The sequence below is a fragment of the Diplotaxodon limnothrissa genome, linkage group LG6 (assembly GCF_057381915.1).
Source record: "Diplotaxodon limnothrissa isolate DT_005_m linkage group LG6, D_limnothrissa_male_GT1.1, whole genome shotgun sequence".
Lineage (NCBI taxonomy): Eukaryota > Metazoa > Chordata > Actinopteri > Cichliformes > Cichlidae > Diplotaxodon > Diplotaxodon limnothrissa.
Genome location: NC_140601.1, coordinates 34876679 through 34903459, shown reverse-complemented (window position 1 = coordinate 34903459; position 26781 = coordinate 34876679). Strand labels below are relative to the sequence as shown.

Genomic DNA, 26781 nt, shown 5'->3' with positions numbered 1-26781 from the left:
AGGCATAATGCACGCAATATCAGTACAAACAGCTCATACCAGCTGTCAGGCACAGTGATGGATATTTCAGGGTTTGGGCTTATTTTGCAGTCACAGGACCTGGGCACCCAAATTCCAGACCTTTACCTGACTGAAATGCCAGGAAAGGACCTTAACAGAGCTGTACAAAAATGAAAGTCAGCAAATCTGAATAAACTGTGTGTGTGTGTGTGTGTGTGTGTGTGTGTGTGTGTGTGTGTGTGTGTGTGTGTGTGTGTGTGTGTGTGTGTGTGTGTGTGTGTGTGTGTGTGTGTGTGTATTCTAATATAGTATCTTTAAAATAATAAGTAAACAGCAGAGCTCTGTAATCTGTGTCTGTGTTCTTGTATTATGTTATTAGTCTCTCCTTATCTCAAACTGCACCACACAAAGACACTTGTGGACAAAATGAAAAGTATTATATGCACGAGGTTTTACATGCACTCATGTGAAAGAAAAAGGATTTAACTATTAGAAACTGGTTCCTCTGCACAACCACAATTTTGTTTGAGAGGCTAAAGCTATTTTTGTTCTGTGAATTGAAAGAAGCAGACAACAACATTAATAGCTGTTGGCACCATAAATGATTTTAAATATACACCCGTCCAAATAGAGCTGTGATCTCTGTTCCAGACCACCACCCCCACCCAAACATACCAAAACAAGACGCTGTCACACCTTTGACGCTGTCACACCTTTTTCTCTGGAAGCTCAGGTAACATGTGGTCAGAGTAAACCTTTCTGAAGTGACTAACAAGAACCTGAAAATCATTTTAACCTTTGTGGAACACACCCATACTGCTGACATGCATGACTGAGTACACTGTAGTATTTTACATGGCACTATTCAGTGGAACCGACCTTTACATGTATACAGATTTCAGACCTAAATGCCAAATAAGCTTTACCATATTGTTAAAGAGCCTTTAATCAGCCCTCACCACAATTTGTCTTTAAACTTCAACATTTCTTCAAAACAATCCTGTTTGGTATTCTTTATTGTGGATTTTACAAAAAAATCATTTATGGAATATCAGCAAAATTATTCCTTAAACTGCGAGGTCCGATTCTGGGATATATTTGGAATTTCAAAGGGAAAGTTTTATCGGGAAGTTTTGCATTGGAAACACTACTCATGTGTAATGTAGACGTCTTATCATAACCTTTCACCAGCATGACGGAATTTGAAGACACGTACCTGAGACGAGACAAGAGAAAATCAGTGACAGTGACTAAAACCTGCACCAAACATCCGATGCAGCCTTGAGCTAACAGTGTGTGTGGGTATGAATCTGAACTAAATAACAAGTGAAAGGAGCAGTTTGTCAAGAGCAGGTGGTGTCTGTGGACATTATCAGATTTTACTGATGGGTGTGTGTCCCTTTAGTCTGCAGATAACAAAAATGAAATATTTAGACCAGTAATAATCTGTCTAGCAGTGTATTAGAAGATATTAGACTGAGGTTGGATAAAGGTCACATATGCCTTTCTATCAACTTGCAGGCTCGTGTTCTGTATGTATTACAAATTAGTTATAATACCCTGAGGCAGTTTGTAGATTCATACATTGAAGTACATTTGCTGCTCTCCATTGTGCTGTTATCACTTTTATTGCATAAATCAAAGTAGCAGACAATCATTCACAGCGGACAGACCACACTTTCACTGCCTGGAAGAAAAATATATGAAGGCTGAGTTTCTACAAGCAGTTTAACATCACACATTATCAGGGGACGCTGGATTCAGAGTAACTGGGACACTTGAAAAAAAAATCTATACAGTACTGTATGTAAACAGAGCTAATGTTATCCAAGCAAGTATGACTTTTGCTAAAAGGGTGGTGTGTACGTCATGTGGAAAGTACAGGCTGCAGCATGACAGTAATAAATTATGCACATTTTATATTTGATGTATCACCGTTTAACTTCGCTTTTTAAACATATGTCAAGAAAACGTTTCACAGAGATGTTTACAGCCTGAACATTATGAAGGACATCTGTGTAACTTTCTACTTTTTTTTCTTTAAAGCTGCAGGTAAATACATTCAATCCAAGTATGAATGAATGTGATGTGTTTTGTTTTATAATTGGGGGTAATTTCAATGATGATTCTGATTCATTAAGTGATTTTAGGTATCTTGTTTTCACTTGCTTTACTTTCACTTACATAGTTCATGCTAATATAAATAAATATCTGTGAATGTGATTGCGAATGGTTGTCTGTCTCTATGTCTTAGCCCTGCGTCAGGCTGATGACCCGTTCGGGGTGTATGACTCTTGACTCCATGGTAGCTGGAATAGGCTCCAGCCCCTCAGCGATTTTTTTAATGATAAATGGAAGAGAATGGATGAAAATATATAAAAAATATGAAGAGTAGCAATGTAAACAACATATAATGTGCAAATTGAAAGACTTGTATAGTATTCTCAATAAATACTACCAGTTAAAAAAAACTGAAAGAAATGGGACGTTGTTTAAATGTACGTTTCTGTACAGGTACAGGAAACCTGTGTTTCCTCCTCCCTAAAGTTGACTTTTTAACAGTGTCTTTATTGTTACATCAGATTTGTATTGTTTTAAATGGTTTCTAAGGAAATATTGGATTTTCAGTGTAAACACATCGAGTTGTTTTATTGTTATTGCAGTGCAAAAGAGGTCTTAAGTGACAAATATAATGATGTGTTTCTCCATGTAAACTTGCATAATTTCCTTTGCGCACATCCTTTTTCCAATGTATCCATCTCTTAATCAAACGCTCTGTGGTGAACACCATTATCAGTATTTGATTGAAAGCCATTATGCTGACACCAAACTTGGGTATAAAAGAGACAGCCTGCTGGGAATCAGCAGTTGTGCACTGGAGACATCACGCTCATCACACTTTGTTGTGTACATATCTCATCCTATCTTCACAGGTACAGTAAGTTTGCCATTTTTGATACCTAATTTTTTTTAGAATACATCTCATGTTTACTCAAATGTTTCTTTCTTACTGCGCAGAGAGAATGTCAGGGAAAGTTTTCGTGGTATTTGCACTGCTGGTTGCTCTGCTTGTGTCTGGAGCAGCTTCCCCAACTGAAACCGGAGAGACTGAGGAGACAAATGTTCTCAAGCAGCTTCTAGCTAAACATGAGATGGCAAAAGACTCGGCTGGAAGACAGAGGCAAGCACCCCGCACTCACTCTGCACGGGTGGAACGACGGGCGCACCTTTCAGTTGATGAGCGCGAGATAATGACCAAACAAATAATGCAAGCAATTTCAGGTATGCTGCAGACTTGGGTGGGAAAGCTCTGTGATTGTCATCTTGTTTCACTTCAGCTAATTAGAGCAATGTGTGAATAGGCGGAGGTCCAAGACAATGCTCAGATTTGCATACTGAACCCTTTTGTTTGTGGTTCATGTACTGTAGGAATGGTTTGTTCACAGAGCTGATGAACTCCGAGTGCATGACGGATCGGGACTACCAGGGCTGGGTGGATTTTGGCCGCCGGGACACAGAATGAGGCACATCACAACAGCTGGAGAGCTGGCGCACTGCTTTTTTGTTCAGATTTTATAAAAAAAGTGGACGTTTACTTCCCATGCAACTTTCGAAATAAACAGTTTTGCAGATTTATTGCACTTGTTTTTATTCCATATCTTTGGTGATGAGTGGACGAAGAGTCAAAAGTGAACTTGGTGGAAATGAAAACATTTATTCACAGGTGGTACAGTTCACGCACACACTGACATGTAGAGTTACAGCAAACAACAGCGCACAGAAACAGTCGTTTGGTTAATTTAAGTAGAAACACAAATCTCTGTTTATGAATTCTTCCCTTTTAAATCCACATTATCCTGTGGCTTTTTCGCCAGAGCTGATTGATCAACCAGGGTGATGCTGTTTAAATTATCATGATAACTCTTGTACTTATTACATATTACTTATTGCGCCTACTGTCACAGATATCACTCTGAAATGCCCAGCGTGATTTCGGTTAAATTTAAATCCCAGTGGTTTAAAAATTCCCGATGACATGATTTATACAGCAGATTTATACAAACAAAACTTTGAGTCACTGGAGTCAACATGTTGCTTCACCGTCTTCCATGCAGCATGCAAATCCGATTTGGTTGTGGTGAGGTTTGGCTCAGAATAAAGTCCATAAAGGCGTAACTTTAAACAGCTTAGAGGTGAAATGGAAGTGTGCATGTGAGAGCAAGTAATGGACTGCAAGGCAGACTGCTTAATATTATTAACATTACTCAGTTCAGTCACTGGATCGTCAGGCTTCTTCTCAGTGCTTCTTTCTAAGAATAGTTTGACATACTTATATACTATATGCTTTTGTCAACATAGCAGCGAATAAGCAGGAAGACCAGACTGCGTTTTAGTGCATTTTCAGGGACAGCATTGGTTTGTTTGTGGTTTCTCTACTCTCAGTAATTTACAGCACATTGTCTTTTTTCATTTCCCTAAATGACAGTTATTATTTACACATAGCTCATGTTTCTCTTTGGAAACTAATAAAATGACGAGTGAGGAGGTTTTTTTAAAACCAGTGATTGCGGGTGGGGCAAATTGTAAAAGGAAAGTCAAAACACAAAAGTATAAAATATTTCTTTTCTTCATCATTTTCCTTTTTGCGTAAAAAGAAGCAAAGTGTGAATCAAACAACACAGCAGTGATCAGGTGGTTTTCCTGAGATGAAAATGTCCCACATGTAAAGAATAATTTACCGTGCACAAGTTCATAGAAAAACATTGTACTGCACACTACCAATAACTGAAAGTATGGCTCTAACACATTCTGTGGCTTTTCTTTTCAAGACACGGGTGCTGTGGTGGGCACTGAAGTGCACAGTAGGAATCGCATGGCTTTATGCAAAGTCACTATGGTGAATGAGAGAGGAGTGTGGAGGTGAATGCATCACACTTTCGGAGGAGGTCTGACTGCTTCCCTGTCTTTGTCACTGGGGCCCCTCATCCCCCAGGCTGCCACTCTGTGCAACCCAAGACTCTGAAGCTTCTCCACCAAGTTCCAGCTAAAAATGTTCCTTCGTCCTTCTTTGTGTGAGAAAAAGTCTCCTCTTTTGTCTGATACTGTAGAAAATGAAGGTTTTCCAGTGCGGCTGTAGTGCAGGTTGTGGTGGGGATGACGGGAAGCTGAGATGCCGCGCTCTTGCAGCAGTTGCAGGAGTCCCAGTGATGAAGTGCTAAGCTCTGTGGTGGCTGTCTGGCCTCCCTGGCCAAAGTCCTGCTGCAAGGCTGGTGAAGTGCTCACGTGCTCACGGTCCCGAGAAGGTGGCAGGCCGAAAGAGTGAAGGCTATTAAAAAAAAAGAAACAAACAAAATATTAAAACTAAATGACATAACATCTCCTCTACAAGCACATGCATATTCATATAAACCGACTGGGAAAAAAAGACGATGTGAGACGTTTTGGTTAGTTTAGCACATCAACACTAAAAAGTGGAGAAACATGATGTTAATATCCCAGTGATGAGGAAAACAGATCTGGTGTGGAAGAAAGTGGAAGAGATGGTAAAAAATATATATATAATAAAAAACTCAAAAACAAGTAAGAGCAGATGTTACAACGGTAGGCACAGCGTTAGTAGAAGATAACATGCATAACGGAAGTAGGACTCATGGCGCATCAAGTAACATTTACAGACCTCCCACTACATCCTACTTAGCATCTAAAAGCAGTGAACCAACTTTTTAAATTGTTTTACCGTGGAAGGCAATGCAGTACATTAGATTTAGGTAGATCTATGTTTTATAAATATATTAAAATGTTTACACAGTAAACTCCTTTCTAGACTTATTGATCACTCATTTCATGCACAGAGTGAGGACTGGAAGTGCTGGAGATCATGCCTCTGTCGTTAATATTACAGACATTAATCAAGCATTCAGAGTGCATTTATAACACCAGGCTCTTACTTTTCCCTGGTGGCTCCTTCTAGAGTTGGAGAAAGAGCCTTGACAGACGTTTTCTACCATTGAGAGGGTAAAGAATGGAAGTTAGGAAAGACAGAGCAACTGCAATCTGTAATATCTATACCTGTTTAGAGTGGACCTATTGTGCTCATTTTCAGCTCCACAATTTTATTCTTGGAGTCTAAATTAGTAGCCTTAGAGCCTTGGGGAAGTAATTCATTCAAGTCATCTTCTGTATAAAATGAACCATTTTAGTGTTGGTGCCTTTAAAGCCACCTTTCCTATAAGACAGCTTACTTCTGATTGGCTGTCCCTTGCAAACAGAATACTTAAAAAGCAGTTTGTGGCTAAGAGCTATGTGCCTGGGATGGCCATAGTGTTAAGAGCATACACAGTGACCTCATTATGTCAAACTTTGCCCATATTTAGTATCGCTGCACACAATTTCACAAAAAAAAGAAAACAAACAATTTAGGCCCGCTTTAATGAAACTGACACTGGGAAAAAAAAGTTTGGGTTAGTAAATCTAGTTTAAAAGGTTAATAAAAAATCCAACTAACACTGCCTAAAGAGTATTTACCTTGGCCAGAGCTGTGAAAAAACACAATGAGCAAAGACGAAATAACCCCAAAACAGTATGTTCTTACCTAGTGGAGAAGGAGGGGATGATTAGGGAGGGTTGGAGGACTTGGCAGGTGGTGATGGGATGTGTGGGAGGGGTCTGAGGGAGGTTGGGACCCGATGAAGAGACTGTGAGGTCATGGAGGGGAAAAAGGTAGGTTAAACTACACATGTGGGAAAGGACACACATCTAAAGAGTCACTAAAAGACTGAATGAAGATGAACCCTGCACTAATTTTGCAAGGAATGGGAGCTATCCTCTATAATGAGAAGATATGCACTTCAGTAAATATGTCATCTGGAATTGAGTAGAAATGAGACAACTAGTTGACTTGTGTGTGTAGTGTGCCAATGTGTCGTACCCATGCCGTGAGCTCCAGAGAGGTGTGACAGGTCTGGCTCATCCTCCTCCAGGTCGTTCAAGCTGTAGACGTGCTGTATGTCAACTTCGAGCTCCCTGAAGTCTTTAGTTAGGACTCCCGGGCGTGGATGCAGGATACCTCCCAGGTTTGGTTTGGCCAGCTGCTGCCACTGGTGCAGAGTCACTGAGCCTGAAGAGTAGAGATTCAGAAGGTGTTGCCACTGAAGTGTGTGGTAAAAAAATACAGATGCATTACAAATACTGCTCTCTGAGCAGGGCAGCTTTTCATCCGTGGCATTTACTACAGAGGCTAAGGTGAAGAAGCTCGTCATTTTCTGTCTTGTTTTACTTTCTTATGCTTCATCAAGACTGCACAAATGCTGAAGCAGGTTTGAAGACATGATTAGAGAAACATAAAGCTAAAAATTTTACCTTCCAGAGGTTTGACAATCTGCAGACGGTCAGGTAGGTAGGACCTGGATCCTCCCGAGGAGCCACAGGAGTGTCGGGAGCTACCGTTGGAGTAGTTGGTGCCTGTTGAAGCAGCTGGGCTGGAGGCCAGGCTGTAATTTGGCGTCAGGAAGCCACTAGAGCCCTCGCCTTCCTCACTGTCTGCTGCCAAGGCACGGAGTTTACGTTCGCGTTCCACATCGAAGAAAGGTCGGTCAGAAGAGTGGTTCTGCTGGCGGACTGAGAGTCTGCACAAGGCAGTTTCGAGATCCTGGCCTCCTGGTGTGCCTGGTTGACCTAAACGTTTTGGCCCACTAACGCTAAAAAGGAAAAATTAACAACATTATTTTAAAGTCAACATCCTACAGCTTCAAACTGTATCCCAAAATGTAAAATCTGTGTCGAATCTTTAGGCATTACTGTGGCATCTGATGTGCAGTCTTACCTGCTGTCTTCCTTCTGAGCATGATTGGAGCTCGGCTTGTCTTCCAAGTTCAGGCTGGCATTATCGGAGCCATAGTAGCTGGTCCGAGGGGTGCTGTTAGAGCTGGAAGGTGCGGACACCGGGCTGGAGCCTGGCACACCTGGTGAGTGGCATTGAGACCGCTGCCTTACAGCCTTGTTCACCACTTTCACGGTTTCAAAAACACGCCAGGGGTGGTTCCTGCCAGAGGAAACAGCAAAAGTAATGACATGAGTGTCTCTCTTACACATTCACACTCCTCCAAAAAAATATTCAGAATTGAAACTCATCAAAATTTTACACAAGCTACAGGGGGGAAATTGTATAATTGCCATTCATTTAGAAGCAACAAAGAAAACCCTTCAAACTTGAACTTAAAAGATTCTCCTCTGTTTGGAGACTCTTTTAACAAAAGAAACTACCAGTTAACAGTACCAGTATGGTACTGATAAGCAAAAGGGGTCAGTGTTGGGATATACCAAGGTGTCATGCTGTGTCAGTTAAAATTTAGCTGTAACAGTTTTAAGTGTAACCTACAATACCTTTAAGTCTATTAGCTTAACAGGCCTGCTGGCAAAGTGAATGCCTCACGCTATGGATCTTAGGCTGATGCAAAGAGTGAGGCAAGTCTGAGATTCTGTTTTTTCAAATAAAATGCGTTATTATATATCAGTGACGTATCTTTCAAATAGTATATGACATATACTATTTACATATATATTGAATAAATAAATGGTCAAATTTGTAATTGATTTTCACTTCAATTTGCATTTCAAATTCTGGTTCACTTTGTTTAACATTTTGGTTGATGATGTTCTTGTTCTTTGTAGTATATTGTCTCCTAAAACAAAAAAATTACCCAAATACGGGGAATGCATCCATACAAGAAATTAAATCAACAAACTACAGATTGCTTTGAATGCAAAATGCCATAACAAAGATGCACAGAGTGAGACACAGATGAAAGAGAAGAAAAAGCAAGAATAGATGTGCGTTTCATTTTTCACGTTTCCTTTTTCATTTCTACGGATCATTTTTCATGGGGGTAAAGTCACTGTCTCCACTATTAATTTGTTCAGAATTTCACAGACTGATTAAAACATATTTGCAATGTTCTTCTTCTTTGTTTATACAAGAGAACGCAAAACAATAAAAATTATACTAGTTTGTAATCAACTACTGGCCCACTCCATTTTCCTGACACCATCTAACACCTTATAAAATCATTAATTATCAAATACAAAACTAACATTAAGCATTTATTCAGCTAAATCATGGATGGATGTCAAGTAGCGTCATTACACACAATTGACATTATGTAGTTCTTTTAACAGAAAACATTACGTACTAACAAAACGTAAGTCAAGTAAAACTTGTTATTCCCTGAAATCCAAATCGCATAAATTTAATCTAAAAAATTACCACAACAACACATAAACATGTAACATACTAAACCTTACTAGTAATTATTTTCAAACATGCATCAACTCAGTCAGTACTATTGTACCGGCTGTTTTTTTTCTTCTGTAAGGAATGTGTCTAATAAAAGCTGAGCTGCTATAAAAGTAAAAGCCACTTGACGAAGGCATTTGAGTTTAAGGTGTGATAGGGCAGGGAGTGGAACTACCACAGAATTTAAGTACTTAAGGTATAAAGGTGGTTTCCCAGAGCTGAACTTGTTTAACCTTAGTTATCTCTGTAGTTCTAGAAAATAATTCTTATGAAAACAGGAACATGAAACTACAACTGCTACTCAATATTCACGGTACAATCTGGTCAATTTAGACCAGACAAAGTGGATAAGGATTTTTTTAAATGTGCATATAAGCCAAACAGATGCAGGTCACAGACTCACTTGTACTCTGAGGGAGCTGGGGTGTCTAGGCCTTTGCGGAAAGTGCCTTCAATCTCTGCTGCCAGTGAGTCCATGGGGAGGACTGAGGCCAATGAAGTGTACCGCTGCACGGTGCTATTTGGCAGGCTCTTGTTTCGAAGATTTTTAATGTCCTCTCGGGCTTCGTGGAGCATGTCCTTACACTCTGAGTACTTGTCCTGCAAGTCCTTGAGCTAGAGACAGGGGGTGACAAATCAGTCAAACTGTAGATCAAGGGGGGGAAAAGTGTCATGCCACTGACAAAATACACAGGAGCAGCTGAATATATATGTAGAAGCTTGCTATGATAAGCTTCTACACATACACATTTGATAATAAATCACCAAGCGGTGCTGGAATCAGCATATCTATCTAAAGCCAAAAATGGGTTTCTGTAAACACCTCAAACTCTACATCTGTGTCTATATTATGAGAGCTTTTCAGCCACACACAAAGACAAATCAAAACTGAGCTCATGTAATCATCTTAATCCAACACCAAAAATGCCGTTGAAGTCACAGAGATTACAAAGCGAGTATCTTACCTCAGATTTCAGTTTTTGCTGGCTCTCACGGGAGGCATTCAGCTGGTGGTTTAACTCCTCGTTCTCATGGGTGAGCTAGACGGAAAGAGAACAGAATTCAAAAAGTTTTAACACAAGTATTTAATATAATCCATAACAAAAGCTGTGCACATGTGTGAGCCTCTCACCCCTTTGCAGCGTGCCTGCAGGTCAACGATCTGAGCGAGCAGCGAGCTGATTTCCTCCTGCTGCCTGAGACAATCCTCTACTTTCCGCGCTAGCTCTTCCGACAAGTCAACCACCTGCTTATTGGCAGATGCTGAAACACACAAGTCCCATAAATTTCCTTGTGCCTGACTTATAATTCTCATTTTCATTGACTGAAGCAAGACTGTGACACTTACAGAGCTCATCCACACACACCATCATCAGCTCCTGTTCTTGCTCCTCGTAGATTGATGTCTCCGTTGAGAGCTCAGTAGCCTGCAGAAAAAATTATTAATAATCAATTATCATATGTGATGCTGAACAGCAGTCTTGAAAACTCTGTGTGCAATGTGCAAAGACGCACTGCATACTGTACTATTTATTTTCAAATAAGTGAATAAATAAACACATAACAAACAGGAATATCTCTTTAATTTCAAAGTTAGTGCATACCTCTAATCTGAGCTTGCGGTTCTCCTCCTCTAAACCTTTCAGTTTCTGCTGTAGGAAGTCATAGTGGATGAAGTTGGTGAGTGAACTTGATGATTCATTCCTTTTCATTCTAAAGAAAGAAAGAAATGCATTTATATTAAATAAAATCCAAATTTTTATAAGAAAAGTGATGAAAATGTTGATGTTGTGCGCTCTGCTGGGAAGGTGATTGGCTGCAGACTCCCATCTCTGCAGGACCTGTACACCTCCAGGACACTAGGGCGTGCAGCTCGGATCATAGCTGACCCTTCTCACCCTGGACGCAGTCTGTTTGACCTGCTCCCCTCAGGCAGGAGGTTCTGGTCCTTTCGCACCAGAACCTCTCATGAACAAACCACATGACTGTTCCTACCACTAACACATGACCCTACACTGTGCTCACTGCATCATTCCATGTTTGCACCGATCACCACCTGCACTCATGTATATATCTATCTACTTAGCACTTTTAATTTTTATTTTTATGTTTATTTAAGCATTATCTGACAGTATGTTTGCACTAAGTACTGCAGCAATTTCCTAATGTTGTAAACCTGCTCAACATTTGGCAATAAAACCCTTTCTGATCCTGATTCTGAAAAAGAGTGATCAAGTGCTAAGCCCTGTATAAATAGGCTATTTTATAATATAATTAACGCTCAAAATAATTAGCATGGATCACTGCGATGAATCTAAGTTAACAGAGTCTAATAATGTGTAATAGGAATGATTAACTGCTGATGGGGAGGGTTTTACTAGCTGAAGACATTGAGAGGATCAGTGGGGATGTTCTGACGTCTGTTTACTTATGTATAAGCCCAAGGTAGTAACCAACAGTGTAAACACAATCCTTCATAGCGGACATTCACCATCATAAACACTGAAGAACATTTTGGTACCACTACAGCATGAAGTCCACTGAAAGTACTTTGTGATAACATCTTGAAGCATAGTTAGAGTATAGGATGCATTGCACCTCTGTTACAGATTTTTAGACAAATACAATTTTAGTCAGAAAAAAGCTACATATGTTAAAGTAAGACTTATACACAATATGCAAAACAAGTTGCCAGCAGCTCGTCATCATTCAACCCTGTGCGTTACACCATGTGCACATTTGTGTACTCACGGTGACTGCGACTGAGCGTTTTCAATCTCCTCAGTGCTCGCATAGAACTGAAGGAGGTCATCTCGCATCGAGAGCTCATGGCGCAGTTGAGCAATCTAGGAAAACAAGTCACGATCACTTAAGCACAGCAGAGTGTGGCACAACAAAGATGAAATATTTCCATCTCGCTATACAGGTGTGTATCAGGAGCCTTTCTGTTTACCTCCTCCTTTGCAATTTCAAGCTGTTCATCCAGCATTTCATTACGTGCCGTTAGTTCTTGGTTTTGCTTCAGGAGGGACTGGCCAATCCGTGCTGCCAATTCCAGATCACGCTCTTTCTGCAAAGTCATAATCAAACATATAAATTAATAAATACGTTGAGATATGTTTAAGGTTTTAAATGATTTGATTACACTGTACTAATTTAAACCGTAATTATGTAAGACCAAAATGTTAGTAGATAGCACTGAGAGAGGTGACAAAAATATGCAGAAAACTGTGGCAAACAGTGATGATCTGTGAGGCAGATAAGTCTAATCCTCTTAAATTCCATTCATCTGCTGTGTGTCTCTGTCTTACCTCCTCCAGCAGGTGGGTGACCGCCTTGATATCATGATATGTCTTGGTGACCTGGCCAACTCTGTCTGAGGACAGCACTGTGGGAGGAGTGAGAGATGAATTTAATGAATGAAGGAAAAGACATAACTGTAGATGGTAATGGAAGAGAACAGCAAGAAGTCAGTCGTGCTAACAGCAGGATGGTGTAAGGCTAACTAGACAACTAGATTGCTTTTGTCACTTTGATCTCTTGCCGTTTCTACTTTACAAATACCTTTAATAGGTTACATGATATTACGGTGTAAAGACTTTCCTGATATTTCTTGTCCATTACTGTAACATCTCTTTCTCTTTTTCTTTCTCTATTCAAAGCTGCTGTGCTTGGTTGCATTTGTCGATGCACTGGTGAACCTGAATTATCAAAAAGATAAAAACAAGATGTCCACTGGAGTGAAGAAAGACCCGCCTACCTGATAAAGTTACATTATTGCTATTTATCATTAACCAGCTCCACATGGTCAGCCACAAACTGATCCTCTTAGCTTGATCCTTTTTAGCCCAGATAAGACGCCACTAAAGACCTCGTTCTCCTGGATGCTAATATAGGTCTATGTACAGGGACTAAACTGACTAGGTATTCACACCAGGAAAGGATAACAGTGGCTGGCTATTGACCTGTAACTTTGTTTACATCCTGTACAGTGAAGTAGACATAAACAAGCCAGTTAAAGCTGAAGTGGCGAACAGGATTAATCAGTCATTCGTTTAGGATAGATAAGACAGATTTTACATTAATAGCATTCATGTAATCATCATTTCTAAATTTCAATAGGTTAAATTATTTTTCAGACATTTACTAATAGGTATGAGGCGATCGTGGCTCAAGAGTTAGGAGTTCGCCTTGTAATCAGAAGGTTGCCGGTTCGAGCCCCGGCTTGGACAGTCTTGGTCGTTGTGTCCTTGGGCAAGACACTTCACCCATTGCCTACTAGCGGTGGTCAGAGGCCTGGTGGCGCCAGTGTCCGGCAGCCTCGCCTCTGTCAGTGCGCCCCAGGGTGGCTGTGGCTACAATGTGGCTGCCATCACCAGTGTGTGAATGTGTGTGTGAATGGGTGGATGACTGGATATGTAAAGCGCTTTGGGGTCCTTAGGGACTAGTAAAGCGCTAGATAAATACAGGCCATTTACCATTTTACCATGAGATCGTGGTTTCACTTTGTTTCTGTCTTTGCAATAATGCCTTTAATTATAGGTACTGTTTAGTGGCATGCCTCATTTGTGTAAAATGCATATATACAGTGTTTTAGAATCTGCTTAAAGATGTGCAGACATTGGCTGGATTAGCTTACGATTCTGTATGCAACATCTCTAAAGTTAAATAATCTTACTTCAGATGAAAGCTTAGCTAAAGAGATGGGAAGCTGCCTGGCACACAATTAGACTGTCCTGAATTTGGCCTGGAAACACAGTGATTGGATAGCTGTGTCAGTATCTAATCAGCCTAATGGAAGGAACCCAATGTTAGGCTGGACTGTACCGCATTGCTCTGTGTAAGAACACTTTATATTGGCCATAACTTATAGCATGAACCACATCTACAGGATTTATTTTTACTAAGATCAAAGAAAAATTTGGTCATTGTCAAAATATGTGAGATCAGGAACTTAATTATTTTGTTGAAGACTTCTCAGGAGCAGTAGAGGGGATCATGTGTCAAAGCCAAAGAGTTGATTCTAGGACACACACAGAGATGACAAATGATGCTTGCCACCCTTTGGATTCAATTTTAATGCTCACTGTTGGCTATGTAACAGGTCAGCTGGCAGGATAATATGTTTCTCTCAAGGACACTGCAGCAAGGCAAAAGCACTTGAATACCCAGCCTCCACTGAATGATAACACTAGCTCTGCAGGTCTGCATCATAAAAGTCAGGTCAGAGATACTGTCTAATGTCTCGTATTAAAATCCAATCTCTTTAAAATGTGAGCATAATCAAACAAATGCAAGTGTTACAAAAATCCTGAAATTTAATCTGCTAATGAAAAAATGTCACATGTTCAGCAACATTTCAACAATAGAGATAAGACTTCAAGGTCAATAATAATCCAAACTGGAAACGAAACAGCAAATCGTCACAGTGATGCACGTCTACTTGTGCACTAATGTGATGACCACAATAGAATCTGTAAATTAACAAAGGTTAATCAGATAATAGGTTAACTTCTTTAAATCCTATTGTCCTGAAAGTGCAGTGCTAAGGGGAAAGTCTGCAGCAGGACTACTGGTAGGAACACATTTTCATTTTCACATATCCAAAACAATGACATGTTAAACCAAGAAGAAACACTACTTTTTTACATTTTACTGCCTAATCTCAGTGGTTACAAGAACATTAAACTGAAGTTAGAGTACTGTGTATTATTTACACCCTCTATCCCACTGGCCAAAATACCTAATCTATTTCCTCTTAACCCAGCTGTCACGGCACAGAGCAGATCCAGGTAGAGGTTTTGGGGTGTAGGCTGAGCTAAATCTAGTCAAGTTCAATGGACTGCAAGTCTAATACTGTTCCTTAATGACTTAGGTGCGCTTATGACGTCTGTTAGGTTGAGGGATCAGACGGACATAGATGAGCTCCAGGAATAACATTTACAGTGATCATTGATCTGTATTGTTCTGAAGGTGACCATTTGATAGGATTGGCAGGATAAAATATTTGTCTCACAAGACTTCCTAGTGCAAATCTGTCTGTACATTTTTAGTGCAGTTTAAGCAAGTCAATAACAGTATTAAGGGACAGATCCAAGTTAAAATACATGTCACTAAAAAGAAATATAGGACTTATATTTCTGATTAACATTTGGTTTGCACCGTCATGCACACCCACACAACATGCAGCACAGAGGGGAAAAAACACAGCTATAAATGCACACATTAAATAAAAGGCCTGGAACAGTCATTCAGATAAAAACAAGCCTACATAAACATGCATTTACTTATAAAGTACTAGAGCAGTACCAGATTTTTTTTTGGTATACAAACTGATCTGGAGAAAAAGCAAAAAAAAAAAATTATGTTATGTAAAATGTCTCAATTTGGCAAATGTCAGTTTAAATTGGTGCATTTTAATGCACCAGTCACATTTAGGAAAAAGCTCCTGAAATTATAGGATTGGAACTAGAGCAGCAGTACAGTAATGCACCTGCAGTTGTTGTTCCTCAAAAGCACATCTATTAAACAGTAGTCATTCTTAGAAAGAGAAATATGTCTAAATTCTCTAACTTGTCCTGCAAAAACTAAAGCTAATTTTGCTTTTGCTTTTTTCCCCCCTTTGTTTGTTGCAGGAGAAAGGAAAAAACATATATAGTGTAACGCTGGATCCATACAGTAAAAAGAGAAAACACAAAATGGAATGACCGAGAATTATAATTTGATCGCTTGCATACACAGCCTGGTTGTGCTGCTGCAGCATGCATGGGCATACACACTCACAGGTACTCTGACCTTCACAACACTAAAAGGAAAAACTGAAACTGAATACACTTACAAAACTTTACACCTCTTGATGCTCTAATTTTGAACTAAAGCTTCAAGCAGGGTCTGCAAAGACTCGCTTTTTGTTAAAGGTTAATCTTCATTTGCACAGTGTATCTTCAGTGACACAACTGCACCCTGCAGTATACGCAGTTCACCATTAAGTATTAAAGTGCTTAGATAACGAGGACCATGACAACGCAATGTACTACAGAGTACACCAGACAAGAATATCTGAGTTGCACTTGAACTTGACCTTTAATATTTTACTTCTACATTCTCTTATTTCTATTTTCTAAGTATGAGCTCTGCAGAAGAAGATCAGCACATCTCACCTTGTGTCACCTCCCTGCAAAGGTTGTCATTGTTGTTGTTGTTATTGTTATTGCTGTTGTGGCATTTGTTCTCCTCTGCTATTTCATCTAAAAGATTGGAATGGCTCCTCTCCTCCTCGTCTCCCTCAGATGCTGAGGAGCTCCACACCTCCATGGTGATGGATGAAAAACTGCTCTCTGTATCTCCGTCCATGGGTTAAATCCCTCGTTCTTCTACTCCTGCTGTCTGTCAGCTGTGCTGTGACAAACCATTTGTGTCTCTGGCATGAATCTGCTGGCGTGTGTGTAGGGTAAAGCAATATCAACTAGACTGTGTGAGTGAGTGAGTGTATACGCCTCTATTTGCGTGTGCATGAGAATGTGAGCTGCTTGTTGTTAATATATAATCCGTCAGACTGTAAGGGCCATCTGTCGTCATGCCTGCCTCCCTTCACCTGGCCACGTTGGACTACCGGGTAAGAAAAGAGGGGGGGAAAGGAGAAGGGGTAAAGGAGGCATCAAAGTCTAAATGGCAAGCCATAAAATCTGATATTTATTCATTATTGTTAGCAATAATTAAAAGATATGAGTGACATGAGACTACAAATGACAATAATTCTGGTTGGGGCATTTGGTGCAGTTCAAAAGGATGCTGCACAAAGCCCACCCACCCCTGTAAACCGAGCAAGATAGTAGCTTCCATCCATGCCAGTGGCTGGTCTAATTCTCCTCACATACGCAGTACCAGATAGAGGAGGGGGCTCTGCGTAATAGTGGTGCAGGCAGAGTCACACCCACCCCCACAGGGGACTGATGGAGGCAAAAGCCCCTGTTCTTAATTACTGAGTAAGTTTTCACAGATAATAATAAAATGAAGTTTTTTGTTTTTCTCTGTAAAAATATTACAGACACTAAAATAATATAAAAGTCACAAATATTCTACATCTTCATCATATATGTCCAGTCTGTGCATCTTGTGACTTCAGTTGTTGCCCAAGCCAAAGCAGTTTCTTACAATCAAATATTTACCTTCTAATTAATTTTTCACCCACAAACTGACCGTGTGCCTGTCAAATTCTGTAAAAGACATTCATGCATTTGTTATTCCCTGAAGAATGCACGTGAATTACGTGCACGTCCACGGAAGGAATGGTTCAACCATGAGACAAGAGACAACACAACTAAAAGAAAAGCAAATGGTTATAAGGAAGTAATGATGTGTGGACTTCGCCCTTAGTAATAAAAAAAAGTGACAAAAGCTTCACTTTCAAGTCACCAGCCAGAAACAAAAGAAAACCTGTAGTCTAGCACGTTCATTAAAAAAAAGAAAATCCTGCAGATATAGTTCTTAAGATCACCTTATAAACTTTGAGTAAGAGCTCAATAGCATGAAATAGGACCCTTGTGTAACTCATTGTGTGTTTCTTTGTTTACTAAGAGTCAAATGTTACTGATAAAAGTCTGCAAAGTGAGAGCTGATATCATTGATATGAGCTGATATGAGATCATATTCATGCAGGGGAACACCCTGGAAGGTCACTTGCTACCTTGTTTTGCTTCAGGGCATCTACAGAAAAAACGTTGTGCACAGTCGTCACGTAGTGCTCGCATCTCTGGTTGTGATAACTTTATGATCCTTTATGGAAAGGTAAAACATGAATCAATATCCAAATATGCTGGAGAACAATGTTTCTAATTGAACCAAAAAATCTCCTTTTACTGCATGCCTGAGCCGCTTCATGGTTACTTCCCATGCACTCCTTGTTAGGGATCACTGGTTTTGTGAATCATTACTGTTATTTTTGATAGCGCTAAAAAAATTATCTTAATACTTCCTTGACAAACTGGCTATACTACTCATTGTTTGTTCAGTTCATATACGTTTTCACATTAGGTTAAACAATTTCCAATGCTAAACAATTATATTTATTTTCTGACCAGTTACTTACAAGAAAGTCTAATTTTTAGCTCCTATATGTTCCACAATGTTATAAGTTGCTACATTGGTTCTTTAGAGCAAAAACTTAGCAGGTTTTTGGCTCTTTAGCTGTATGCTCAAAGAATGCAGAAAGAGCAAAGTACAACAGTAAAGCTATAGGCTAAAAAACCAAAATAATGAACTGAGTGGGGTCAACATCAGTGATTATATGTGGATTTACCTTACAACATAGAGCACCTTGAGACAACGCCTTTATACATTGTGTATGTGGTTTGATCTACTATCATTACATAAATATTATTAAACAAATTCAACATTCGATGACACGCCAGATACTCTACACAATGCTAAAATATGCACCAATTTCAACATTAACTGTGATCAATATTTAGAAAGAGATTTAATCTCAATCCTAGAAATGATTGAAAAGTGTTTTTCATTAACTAGCATTATATCAAATGAGTCCAAGACTGCAAACGAAACACAAAGAAAGAGCACAGAGGAGCAGGGTGTGAGCTTAAGTAAAGAACTCAAACAACACCATATGCCACATGCCAAAAAGAGTCACAGCAGCATGGCACAGTCTGCATGGGTCAGGTTAGTCTGTCCTGTTCCGTACAGCAATACGTGGGTTGGCATCACGTAGGTAGAGCCTATTTAACATTACGAGGACACAAACATGCAATCCTATTACTATAAATCAGGGCTATAGGGACAGGAAACCACTCTAACTCCTTTTTTAATTTTTAAAATATAGAAACAAGCAAAAACACAATATAAGGTAATGGGGCAGTTATTTACATATTTAGCTTCATATATAAAATTATTCCTTATGAAAAGAGATCCAACTATAATGACAGAAACATACAATAGTATAATAGTGTATAAATGTATTAACAAAATTATTAATTCAATATTTAATACCTCAAAGAACTACAGAATCCAATTCTAGGATTCTCTCATCAGCTGTATTTTATAATTTGAGAGCAAGTCAACATGTTTCAGGACAATAACAACAGATGCATTGAGTCTTGCAGCTACTCTATAGTAGTTCATGATGACTTTATTTAAAACAGAGGATGTATTAACATCAGTGTTGCAAGTGACTGCCAACATTGTCTTTGTAGTGATGTCAGAGTCGCCATTAGGATATGCTGTTTGCGGAGCTGCAGCATAAACTGCTTAGAAGTCATGACTGCTTAATCGGATTAGTGACATTTGACATCTGCGACTCACCTAAATGTGGTGCGTGTGCGCGCGTGGGGGAGGTTGGGTGCACAGCACGACCAGAGAGATGGAAGGTCCTTTTTATTTCTTACCACCAAGTTTAAACATTATAAAAAGGAGCTTCCTGAAATATTTATTCTCCATTTAAAATAATAAAATAAAACATTTAGCATAAATGGAAATGAAAGGTTTAATATTTAATATTCCAAGTTTAATACTCGAAAACTGTAAGTTTGTATGACTAGTTAGTTTATCCAGTCTTTGATCAGAATAAAAACTAAATGCACTATAGCAATGACACATTCACCAAACTTTATAGGCCATAAACACAATAATGCAGCTTACTATTAAAATTTTCATATTCACTCTTGTGAGTACTGTTCCCTTTATATCTTTACAAAGCAAACCGAAACGTGCTTTGTGTGCTGCACAACAGCTAACTAGTCTGTTTTCGATTACTATGTTGACAGGCGCGCCTTCACATTTATTGTCTTTCCTTCAGTACCTTATCGAGTACAAAGCGGCCGTGAGAACATTCTTGGCCAACCATCAAAAGTAACATATTAATGTTCAACGAACCAAACCTAAACTTTACTCGGGCAAAGACTGAGCTCTAAAACAAAAGGCAAAAAATTAACACAATGATTGTTTGATTTTTCTCTTGGGACAATCTCTACATTTTAATTAATTCTTACTTCCCTGTGACAATACGCGTTTTTATTCTTGTGATGTTTTAAAGGTAAAAACAACTATGAGGAGCTGAAGTCAGTACACGTTTACTAAATTAAATAAACTTTTTTTTTCCCCCTATGGCAACAATGAAACATTTTGGGAGATTGAGCCCACTAAAAAGGCAGCAATTCAGGAAAGTGAAAGACTAAACTTTAACACAACTTAAAATATTTTATCATCATGTTTATCTATCGTCTGTAAACACAAGTAGAACTTAATTTTGCATGAATCCATAGATACTACAGTTTCTGTTACAATGGCAAAACCAATTCTGCATAAATATAATTTGATTGACCGCAAACGTGCACATTGAATAAAGACTCAGAGCTGGAAAACTGAAAACTGATTGCAACTTCTACAAAAGGTACTTTGAGTCAGGGGGTCATTTTCCATACTTGGATTAACGTTTCAGCTGGATTACAGCTTTGTTCACGATCTGATGTCATCCTGGAATTACCTCTTCTCTGAAACTGTTTGGTTGGTTGTCAAAGTGATATGTCGGTAAGGTCAAACCTACTCGGAAACAAGTTAATTTAACATAAACAGGATTAGATGGCAGCCTTAAACAGATCTCAGTCGAAATATCTACCCGACCATGGATCAAGCATTCTTGTAGAAGGAACACACTGACAGAAGGAAAAACATTTGAAATTGTAATTATACTGTACGACTTTAAATATGCTTGTATTTTTTTAAAGTGAGAGAGTCACGCTAATTCAACTAGAAGAGACAAACTAGCATAGGGTAACTATTAGCACATCACAAAAGGAGCTTAGCTTGATGACGTTCCCTGCTACTGCCACCAAACATTTACGTATTAAATGAACGAATTACACAACAGGGCCTGTGATAATCATAGACTGTATATAAAACACAGACTTTAACGTCTGAAGATAGACATCAGTGCACATATATTTAAAGTTGCATTTTTTTCTAACGTCCTGCAGGGGGAGACTGTGGTAGCAAAAAGAGATCTGATTGAACAGAAGTACAAGATAACAACCTGATTGCACAATTCCTTTATCAATTCACGGCATATATAAACAGGAAAAAAAATAAAGTAGTAAAGAAAAATAAGGAAATTTGTGTTTGGTTAATTATTTCTTTGTTGCAAAAATGCTTCTTAGCAATAAATATGTATAATAAAGCTTCCAAACTACTGTTAGAAAGTCTGTTTATTCCCCCTTAAATGTGCCACATCTAATGCATTTGTGGGTTGAGCAGCAGAGATGAGAATGTGGGCTCTGCCCATGGAAATGTTGGCAAATCTTCTCTACCCCAGGTACTCTCTAACCAGACAGACCACACACAGCCAGTCTCTAATGTCCACTCCAGAGAGGCCTTCAGAGATGCCAGGAGGCCTGCCATGACTACCCTTCATCATCAGGCCCATTTGCATTGGTGTCAGCAGCATGTGCGCTAGAACCTGAAAATGTGAAGGAAAGTTATGTTCAGCAATGACTCCAGATTCTGCCAGTGGCAGTTGGATCCTAGGGTCAAAGAGATGCTATGCTGATTACGGCACCAACAGGATATCTACTTTTGTTGGAGGCGGTGTGATGGCGTGGGGCGACATCTCCCTCACTAGAAAAACAAGGCTTGTTTTGGAGTTATCTCAATGCAGAGAGATATCAAGATGAGATTCTGTTACCAGTGGCAATCCCATATCTCCACAGTCTGGAACAGAACTCTGTGCTCCAAGATGAGAATACTCGCCCCCATAGAGCAGGGTTTATTAGAGACTACCTCCAAAATCTGGGAGTGGAGAGGATGGAGTGGCCTGCCTGCAGTCAGGATCTCAACCCTACTGAACACCTGTGGGATCAGCTTGAGCTTGCAAAGACAGCAGACAGCATTCGTTCCAGAATGAATAACACAATCAAACTGGCTGACTTTCAACAAATGCTGGTAGAAGACTGTGACGCTGTCCCACAGCTGTGCGTGACCAGCACGAGGAGGAGGTGTCAAGCTTTTGTGCCTGTGTATGGTTCCTCCACCGTTTGTTAAATTAATAAATTGTCACAATGTCTTGTTTCTTCATACTTCAATCTTCAAATCCAACAAACAACACCAAACAAAAGCTGTTTGGCATCAGCAGAGAAGATTTGACAAGTTTTTCATGGGAGCAACCCACATGCTCAACTCTGCTGCCCAACCCAAAAATGAATTTCCCTTACCAATGTCTTACCATTTAAGGAGAAAATCAACAGGCTTTCTAATAGTATAGGATTTGTAGCAAAGAAGCATTGTAAAAAAACAGGAAAAAAATCATCCAAACACAAATTTCCTTACTTTTAGTGTGGTATTATTTAGAAAATCCTACATCTTCAATTATCTCAATCACAAGATTTTCAGAAAATCTGACCCCTGCCCTTGACCTTAGAGGGATTCTAAGATTTTTAGTACATGCACCTACGATATCAATCACAAAATCCTGAGTTTCGTCATTCTTGAGTTATCGAATTTACAAAACTTGGGTGTCCACGCTACGCACCACCCGGGGGAGTGGCGACAATACCCATTCAGCCTCTAAGGGCAAAGAGGTAAAAACCCACAGCAAACAAACAATCAATCTTATAATGAATGAAAAAGAAGATAATGTATGTTTTGGAATGACTTAAAGCAGTGGTGTCGAACTCCAGGCCTCAAGGGCCGGTGTCCTGCAGGTTTTAGATATCACCCTGTTTCAACCCACTGAATCAAATGATTAGTCCATTACCAGGCTTCTGGATAACTTTAAGACATGTTGAGGAGGTAATTTACCAATTTAAATCAGCTGCACTGGATCAAGGACACATCTAAAACCTGCAGGACATCGGCCCTCGAGGCCTGGAGTTCGACACCTGTGACTTAAAGTAATAACTTTAATAGAAGAGCTGATGGTTTAACCTGAAGAGAGTTTTCAAACAAAGACATTCCAGAGTATTAATAAACTGAAACAGTTTTGATGTTTAATGTTTTAAAATTCCTTCACTGTGCATGTTTCACAAACAGCTACAGTACAATAAGTTTGTTGCTGCTTTAACAAGAGTTAAAGAAGTCAATAATCCATTTTTATAGCCTTTCTAACAACAACTTTACAGTTCAGTCAGAGCTGAAATGAAACAGTACTCACAGAAGTATTTGAGTGTTTCCTCAATCTGGTCATGTGTGAGTCCCAGTACGACCTCTGGTGGCACCAGAGGGGTGTGCAGCCAGTCGTCGTTGTCATATCCAAACACACTGTCTGCTCGAAGAGTGTAGTTGGGTTGACCCTCTGATAGGAGGCTCACTATCTCAAGCTCCGGCAGATCTGAACAAAGGTCTGAGTGTGGGGATTGTTTGTGTGCACATGTATGTTTTTAATGAAGATTGATGAGTGTATGGATTAATATGAGAGAGAGGAAAAACAAAAAGAAAGTGGACATTAAGACCCAAAACAAAGCCAATGTCACCTGCAAGTGTACACTGCCCTCTACTGACAGATGATTGAATCTGCAATGCAATGCAATCCCTTAATACAGTGGTTCCCAAACCTTTTTTGCTAGGCCCCCCTTTGTTTTACAAGAAAAATGTCTCCCCCCCACCTCCCGCGCGCACGCACACACACGCACACACACGCACAGTCACATCTCCAACCACACACACCCATATTTTGCTCCATTATTTCACACCTCAAATATTTTGTAAACAATTAAGCAAATACAAGTAATTTGCAATAAATTACAGGTAGTAATAAAATAAACTACTAACTCTTTTATGCTACGTCCACAGCTACACGGGTATTTTTGAAAACACAGCTGTTTCGTCCACACGTAAACGGCATTTCGAATCACCGAAAACGGAGATTTTTCAAAACTCCTGTTTTGCGTTTACGTGTGGACGAGGAATGCAGAGTTCGTCACGCAACGTCAAAGGTATGTGCCTTTTTCACGTCACGCTGTGCGCCACGTTATTGTTTACATGAGATGAATTGCAGAATGGCAGATAGTCAGATTAACAGTATTTTGTCTCTATCTTCAGTTTTTACACTTTGTTTTTTCAACATTGCTATCAATACATTTTTCAAAAAATGCCTCTCTGTGCCTCTCTGTCACACGGACAAACTGTGGGATACTGTTTGTCCGTGATTTAGACAGGGGGAACAAATCGTGGCAGGATCAGCCTGATATTATTTGTATCCCACTGTAACTTTACTGTATAAAGAGCTAACATCTCCAAAATGTCAGGAGTAGTTAGTCATTACAAGAAGTGTTTGTGAACTAAAAATCAAGAATGTGGGATCCTGTTTGTCCGTGATTTGAAGAGCCCAGCGCTGCTCCCGACGCAGGGAAAACCAATTATGCAGGGGAGACCTATCTTGACACTTGTGCAGGTGAAACCAAAGGACAGATATGCTTCACCATATTTTCTAGTCTTTGGCTTAGAATGAAGTTGGTTTGGAAACATATTCAGCTATGCTTCATCTCCTGCTTTGCGTTTGTGTGGGCGTCCCGTACTAGCAGTGTCCAAGCGTTTTGGGTTTTTTCCCCTTTTCATACTGCGCCCTCCCTGCAATGGCTCTGCCCCACACTTTGGGAAGCTCTGCCTTAATAGATGCACACTGAGTCAGAATTAACTGAAGAAACATGCAGATCAGCTTAGTTCACTTGTATATTTAGGTAGGACACTGACTTTCAAACCACCATTAAAAAAAATAAAGACCTACCAGTTAGAGTTGACACATCATGGCAGGCTCGTTGTCCCAGCTCACTTAAGTACCCCTGTGAGGCAATGTGAAGAGGCTGAGGGTCCACGTCCAGGGACCCCTTAGCCTCCCCCTGCCCCTCATTGAGGGAGAAGGCTGACTGGGTGTCCAGATGGGCCTGTGGGGGCCAGAAGGGAGGAGAAAGAGAAGAACGAGGAGAAGAAGTGAGGGGGGTTGAGACAGGGTGGGACAGCTTGGCTGGGGCTGGGGGGTTCAGGGTGAAGGTCAACTCGGAGCCAGGTGTCCCACTTGGAGACTGAGGCCGCCCGGTTGCTCAGGGGGAAAACACAGGCATCCAGGGCATTGGGCTCTGACTGAGACTGAAGGTAATGACTAGAGAGAGGACAAAGAGGAAGAGAGAGGAGGAAACAAAAGAGAATAGAAACATTAGAAGGTTTCAGAAACCATCTGCAGTTATCTCCATGACAAAAAAAAAAACAGTTGCAGCTAATGTTGTACACATTAGAACATGCACATATGTATGTACAACAGTGTTAATTTCGCTGACCGCTAATTTTGTCAACAACCTTTTATTTATGACGAAAGTGAGACAATACCTATAGGTGGGATGAGTTTGGAAGTGATCCAATCAGGAGTAATATCCTTGTGCAGTAACATTATATGTGTGAAAAACTCCGTTTTTCCTGAAGAGCAGTTATATGGATACAAATCACATTTGATCTCAAAGAAACTACAACACTTTGTAAACTGTTTGGAGAAACTCACAACACAACAAATTTTTACAGTTTGTATTTTAGTCACTGGAACAACTTTAAATTTAGTCGCACAAATCTTGTGATATCTAGTCGACTGAAACTAGACTAAAACTAAAAGAATTTAGATACTTATATATATATATATATATATTTATATTTATTAGGGGTGCAACGATATTCGTATCGATATTGAACCGTTCGATACAGTGCTTTCGGTTCGGTACGCATATGTATCGAACAATACAACATTTGTAATTTATTTTATCAATTTTCCTTCTGACGATGCTGTCTGTGTTGAGCGCTCAGTGAATCTGTGTTCGACTACTCCGCCTAGGCTGCACTGTCCAGCGCAGATCCACTGAGCGCTCAACACAGACAGCATAGTCAGAAGGAAGAGCGCAGGGCAAGCTAGCGAGACAGAAGTTAAGCTCTACTTGCAACAGGCAAATTGAACCTCATTCAGATCTGGCGTTTGTAATTATTTTGGTTTTCATGTGACGTATGACCCTGAAGGTAAGCGAGTCATGGACTAAAGTAAAACAGTATGTTGGATGTGCCATGCAATGCTCAATTACATTGGTGTGAACTAGTGTGTTAGCGCAGTTAGCTCGTTAACGTGTTGGCCGTCTAGCCCCATGCACAGAGCGATCGGCGGTAGCTCGTTAACGGAGATTTGCCGTGTTGTGGCGTTAAGGTCATTTCAACGAGATTAACCTGAAAGCACTAGTGGGAACACAACGAATATGACTGCACATTTACGCCGACATCATCCTAGTGCAAAGACAAGTGAAAGCAGACAAAAAAAACAACAAGCATGCTACTAACTTTAGCCGAGTCATTTAGACAGCTGTTAGCACATGATTCTCCTTATGCTGCTGAGAATATAGCCCAGAAGAAGCGGATAGTATAGCTTTTATTTTGGAAAGAGCCATTTCTCTGTAATAAACTCTCTTTTCCAAAGATGAGTGATTCCTCAATCAGATACAGGGCTTGCAATATCGCTAGCCCGA

At 39.9% G+C, this 26781-nt stretch overlaps 2 protein-coding genes across 3 annotated transcripts; one reads left to right on the top strand and one right to left on the bottom strand.

Moving 5' to 3' along the window:
* The first annotated feature begins 2897 nt into the window (after positions 1-2897).
* Positions 2898-3523, top strand: LOC146631048 (uncharacterized). 2 transcript variants are annotated; one of them, XM_085355110.1, is made up of 3 exons: positions 2898-2938; positions 3023-3282; positions 3447-3523. In XM_085355110.1, the coding sequence occupies exons 2-3, from the start codon at positions 3024-3026 to the stop codon at positions 3521-3523; spliced, it is 336 nt and encodes a 111-aa protein (XP_085211236.1). In that variant the 5' UTR covers positions 2898-2938; position 3023. The 2 variants fall into 2 exon arrangements, with proteins under 2 accessions (XP_085211236.1, XP_085211235.1); XM_085355109.1 differs by lacking the exon at positions 2898-2938 and having other exon boundaries at positions 3024-3282.
* Positions 3524-3700: 177 nt separating this feature from the next.
* hap1 (huntingtin associated protein 1) lies at positions 3701-25673 on the bottom strand. The gene is made up of 16 exons (XM_085356640.1): positions 25613-25673; positions 25017-25328; positions 23445-23633; positions 12604-12680; positions 12246-12362; positions 12044-12138; positions 10897-11005; positions 10641-10719; positions 10425-10555; positions 10258-10332; positions 9696-9907; positions 7823-8041; positions 7360-7697; positions 6929-7117; positions 6593-6695; positions 3701-5326 (listed from the first exon to the last, which is right to left on the bottom strand). The coding sequence occupies exons 1-16, from the start codon at positions 25671-25673 to the stop codon at positions 4930-4932; spliced, it is 2703 nt and encodes a 900-aa protein (XP_085212766.1). The 3' UTR covers positions 3701-4929.
* Positions 25674-26781: the final 1108 nt, after the last annotated feature.

Excerpts from the sequence above, each read along its gene's own strand:
- LOC146631048 (XM_085355110.1), top strand. The coding sequence starts at position 3,024 with ATGTCAGGGAAAGTTTTCGTGGTATTTGCACTGCTGGTTGCTCTGCTT. Across the intron at positions 3,283-3,446 it reads AATAATGCAAGCAATTTCAG|AGCTGATGAACTCCGAGTGC; the intron begins GTATGCTGCAGA and ends GTTTGTTCACAG.
- hap1 (XM_085356640.1), bottom strand. The coding sequence starts at position 25,673 with ATGTTACTGCACAAGGATATTACTCCTGATTGGATCACTTCCAAACTC. Across the intron at positions 23,634-25,016 it reads TGATGTGTCAACTCTAACTG|ACCTTTGTTCAGATCTGCCG; the intron begins GTAGGTCTTTAT and ends CCCCACACTCAG. Across the intron at positions 10,720-10,896 it reads ACCGCAAGCTCAGATTAGAG|GCTACTGAGCTCTCAACGGA; the intron begins GTATGCACTAAC and ends TTTTTTCTGCAG.